At 34.6% G+C, this 4,861-nt stretch overlaps 1 protein-coding gene and 1 long non-coding RNA gene across 4 annotated transcripts in view; one reads left to right on the top strand and one right to left on the bottom strand.

The window, feature by feature from the left end:
- spag6 (sperm associated antigen 6) overlaps positions 1 to 2,719 on the bottom strand; it is a 9,772-nt gene extending 7,053 nt beyond the window's left edge. Inside the window, exons 1-3 of one of the 2 annotated variants that reach the window (XM_025054371.1) lie at positions 2,140 to 2,719; positions 1,961 to 2,056; positions 921 to 1,087 (exon numbers count right to left, since the gene is read on the bottom strand). In XM_025054371.1, coding sequence (XP_024910139.1) covers positions 921 to 1,087; positions 1,961 to 2,056; positions 2,140 to 2,164 — 288 coding nt within the window. In that variant the 5' untranslated portion in view covers positions 2,165 to 2,719. The remainder of the gene's footprint in view (positions 1 to 920; positions 1,088 to 1,960; positions 2,057 to 2,139) is intronic. The other variant, XM_008307435.3, reaches the window with a different exon arrangement.
- LOC103376887 (uncharacterized) overlaps positions 1 to 4,861 on the top strand; it is a 15,109-nt gene that overhangs the window by 4,402 nt on the left and 5,846 nt on the right. For both annotated transcript variants that reach the window (XR_521349.3, XR_003049313.1), the window contains exon 5: positions 904 to 1,118. This is a non-coding gene — a long non-coding RNA (uncharacterized LOC103376887). The remainder of the gene's footprint in view (positions 1 to 903; positions 1,119 to 4,861) is intronic.

Raw genomic sequence — 4,861 nt, 5'->3', positions numbered from 1 at the left:
AAAGGAAAGTGTTCACGGGGGGGGGGTGAACCCAGCCATGATGTTTGGTTTAGAGATGGTAGCAATAGGCAGAAGACAGGAGGCGGAGCTGGAGTTGGCAGAGTTAAAGATGCTAAGATTCTCTTTAGGAGTGACAAGAATGGACAGGATCAGAAATGAGGTCATTAGAGGGACAACACAGACAGGAAGGTTTGGAGAAAAAGACAGAGAAGCCAGATTGAGATGGTTTGGACATGTGGAGAGGAGGGACAGTGGATACATTGGGAGGAGAATGTTAGAGATGGAGCTACCAGGTAGGAGAAAGAGAGGAAGGCCAAAGAGGAGATATATGGGTGCAGTGAGGGAGGACATGCAGAGAACAGGGAGAGATGGAAATCAATCATTTGCTGTGGCAACCCCTGAAAAAAAGGGACAAAGCCGAAAGAAAAAGAAGAAGACTAAGACTACAGTCTTACCTATTTTTGGTGATATTTGACATGTTTAGATATCATGTTCTTTCAAGTTTTATACACAAATGATTCACTTGGCAACATGTTGTTGGGCACAAACCTTTAAGGCATATTTGGGGCTTTATTTTTATGGGATTATTTTGCCACTGAAACACCTAAGTGTTGAGTTAGTCATTCTGTGTTTACATTATATATTTTTTAATACATACTATATCATGTGTTTTATATTATTACAAAATATTTTTAAAAAATGAATATGCAATATTCAATATGCAGCAACATCCCTAACAATCATGAGAATACTAGAATAGATTAATATAATCTTAACCAACAAAGTAGGCATGCCAAAATATTTTCAATAAAAACATGTGTAGTAAAGTGCAAACTGTGCTGTTGATCTTCTATCAGTGTTTCACACATGTGATTTAAATGTACTCTGTCTTTACATTCACAGTTGTGAGGTGTACTGACGTTCTGTGAGCCCAAAGAGTGGACCAGCTGTGGAAGGATGTCTTCCCTCACCACGGCCTCTGCCAGCTCATCGCTGTGGTCAGCCAGACGGCCCAGAGCTAAAGCTGCTGTCTGCTGGATGCTGGGGACCACGTCCAACATCAGCGGACGCAGCATGGACATCACACCTACAGGAAGAGAAGCTGATGCATCAGAAATGTGAGTAGTGAAAACATTTTTGTATATTTCTAAGGTTGTTGTCGGTCTTTAGAAATCACCAGAGCTAATACGTTGCGTCATGATGCTATTAATCAGCGGTGTTATTCTCTTTAAAAAATAATAATAATAATAAAAATAATATAACACTTTAGTGACAATAATAGATACAATTATTCATTTTTATTCTATTAATTCATAAAAATAATAAATGATTAAAGTCTTAATTATCGAAAAATTTAATGGTTTAATATTTGTTATCCGACTAGTCCCGTCTTTTCCTGTTCTGTTCTCTTCTACCATTTTCTGATGTCTTCACTGATGTCTTTCTTATTACATTCTGCCTAAATGCGAGATCTCCATCATTCTTTGCCCACTGTGCCCACGTCCAAACCCTCCAGCCCTCAACCCATCTGTTACTTGGACAACATGTCTTGCACCATATTCAGATGCTTTTCTGCTACGCCTGTCTTTAGAATTCTGAATCTCTCGTCTCTGTTTCTTATGTTTTCTCTTTTTCTAAATGTTTCTTTCTAAATGTAATCATCTATTTCTCTCCACCAAACTGCTGTTTTCTTCTTCAAATTTCACCTTAGTGTATAGACTTTACAATTCCTTCTCAAGCCTAACATTCTGGACATACAGTATCTTCTTCTGCACCCTTGTATTCCCTTCTTAGTAAACTCAGACAATTCCTGCTCTGCTTGTTCCTCCATTTGTCTTCATTTCACTCACATTATCTTCATTCATGAGCTACAACTATGAACCATCAGAGCAAAGGCCCTGAATGTTCATCATTCTTCTTACATGGAAACACCCACACTGCCCCCTGTCTTGTTTCTTACCTGCATTGTGAAGGACTTCTATATTTTGGGGTCTGGATGCCAAATCAGCAACAGTTTGCACAAACTGCAACCTTGATTTCTGATACTGCTCGAATGCTGTGAATCACACAAAGACAAATGACGAGGAGGCATCACCTGAATGTGACCTTTAATGAATCTGTAGCATCCTTGAGTCTCACCTTGAATGATCTGTCGCTGACTCATTCTTTCTGAATGGATAAGAAAACTTAACAAACCAGAAAACAATCTCCAGCTTCAGGTTTTCTTCCTGCAGCCTCTCGGCTCTGGCTGTTGTTGTGATGTGTTGCCATGGCAGCAGACAGGAAGCAGGATGTTCTGCGCCTACCACCGTAGATCGTCAACTGTCAAGATGATTCACTCCGGCTCTGCATTCTTTCGTCTCGTTTCTTTCCCTTGTCACACCAGAAACGTGCTCAGAGTGAGAACTCCAAAGGCTTGTGCACTGAGAGCCCTCTGGTGCGCGCATCTTTGTTCACGTCCCAAAGAAAAGGAGAAAAGAGCCGCGCTCTCCTCTTTATCAAACTTTCAAATCTTTCACATCTACAGACTCACACAGAGCAAGGAGCGAACACGGTGATCTCACACGGAAATGACGCTCAACATGGAACTTTTCTAAACGGAGGTTTCTTTTTCTTGTCTTTCTTCAAAACTGTCCTCTTTCATTTTCCCTCTTATTTTCCTAAAATGTCCAAAATATATTTACTTAAATATTATACGGTGAAAAATACTATTTTATCATTAAATGTAGATAAAAAAACAAATACAGCGATACTCTTTACTCTTTTATATTCGACTAAATCGACGCTGACGCAAATTAAAGCCGAATTGGGTCATTCTCGTGAAATTCTTTCCTCTATTTATTCATGATTATTAAACATTGAAATAGTAATTTTATTAAACATTGAAATGGGAATTTTATTAAACAATTGAAATAGTCATTTCAAACGTCCATTAGAGCTTCCATTATTTTTGGATAATTAGAATCTTGCATATTATATATATTTATGTACTGATATATATGTTAATTATTTAAAAATATATATTTAAGTATCCCTTTAAAATGCATGAAATGCAATAAAATAAAATTAATTTTTATATTGAACTTACTCTTTGATTCATAGAAAAAAATATCAGCTTTATTATTATGTTTTGTTATTTTATAAAAATGCATGTTTTATTACTAAAATCATTACTGCCTTAGTGTACAAATGATTTCACGAGAACGACCCAATTAAAGGTTCTGGCGATAGTTAAAAAATTATTTTTTATTTAATTTAAATAGATGCGCGTGTAATTTAAATATAACTGGAATTATGAAATTAAATGTAAAATCTAGGCGTAAGGTAAAATATTTATCGCGATATTTAGTTGCATGTTCACAGTGTTTTAAATGTAGGAAAAACCGTTTAAATATAGGATATATAATAATAACACAAAATTCATAGCAATAAAAACGAAACTAATAATAACCTGGATAGTCGGCAGGTCCCTCATTTAAAATTATCTCCATTTATTTGTTGCGTGTGGTTTTATTTAGGTGCTCACCTTTACTAAAAAATGTTTTTTAAATAATTTATTTCGTATCGACTGTCAATTTACTTAGTTGATTTTAAGGCGTTCTTACCTACTCCGTTTTTTCCATTAAGAAAGTAAATAATAACTAAATAAATAAATGAGACTAATCTAAAGATTATATGTTTCGCGTCGCATTTCTCTTTATAAATAAAGAGATTCGTAAATTAATTTTAACATCAGCAACACGCGTAAAAGGAGCATTATAAAATCTACGCCATCCAAATAATAAATAAAATAATAAACTATAAAACCGTGTTTTAGCTCTTAACTTTACTTTTATTTAGTTTGGCATTTAATATAAAAACGACAAAAGTAATATTACAAATACCTATTTTAAAAAATGTTTACGTATTGTAGAAATAATTATAGAACCGCTGACATGTTTAACCATTAAGCTTTTTAATTACACGTGAAATTGTTTATCTTAAGAGTTAAAAAAAACTTTAATTGTATTAACTTAGAACCAGGAAGTAAACCCTTTAGTCAAATCAAACCAATTACGTCCGTAAAATAAAATAAACTGCTCGTTCACTAATTGTTTATTATAATTTTTAAAAATCGCTCAACATTTTAGCATCTATTTTCAAACCAATGTAAATTAACAATCAAAAGTAATCCGCTGTATTAGTTAAATATGAATAATTAATAAAAATATATCTTACGTTTCAAGGTAAATTAGAGCTTTTCTATTCAGTTTTGGGAAACTTTTATTTTTGGGGGAAATTATAAGCATTGTAGGTTGCTTTTGGTCAATGGATAATTTACCAAAATACTATTTTTTCTTTGCTTTAATCAGAAAAATTGACATAGCAACATGTTTTAAAGTAAATTAGTGCGTTTTATTTATCTTTGGTAAACTTTTATTTTTGAAGAGTTTTTTTGGGAAATTATGAACATAGTAGGTTGCTTTTGATCAATGAGTAATGCACAAAAATGTTATTTTCTTAATTTTAAGCATAAAACAGGACATAGCAACATGTTTTAATGTAAATTAGTGCATTTTGGGGGCTTTTTTGCAGTTGTTCGTAATACTAAGACTACAGTCTTGTACAGACTGGAGTACAAAGAGAGGACAAGGGAGGTGAAGAGGGAAGTGGCCAAGGCCAAACAAAAGGCATATGAGGAGTTGTACGAGAGTTTGGAAACAAGCTGGGAAGGATGTGCAGCAGGTGAGGTTGATTAAGGACAGAGGTGGGAATGTGATCACAAGTGAGGAAAGTGTGCTGAGAAGATGGAAGGAATACTTTGAGGAGTTGTTAAATGAGGAAAATGAAAGGGAAAGTAGAAACGAGGAACCAGAGACTA

This window comes from Cynoglossus semilaevis, chromosome 3, assembly GCF_000523025.1.
Source record: "Cynoglossus semilaevis isolate Cse_v1.0 chromosome 3, Cse_v1.0, whole genome shotgun sequence".
Taxonomy (NCBI): Eukaryota; Metazoa; Chordata; class Actinopteri; order Pleuronectiformes; family Cynoglossidae; genus Cynoglossus; species Cynoglossus semilaevis.
This window is presented reverse-complemented; position numbering and strand designations above follow the sequence as displayed.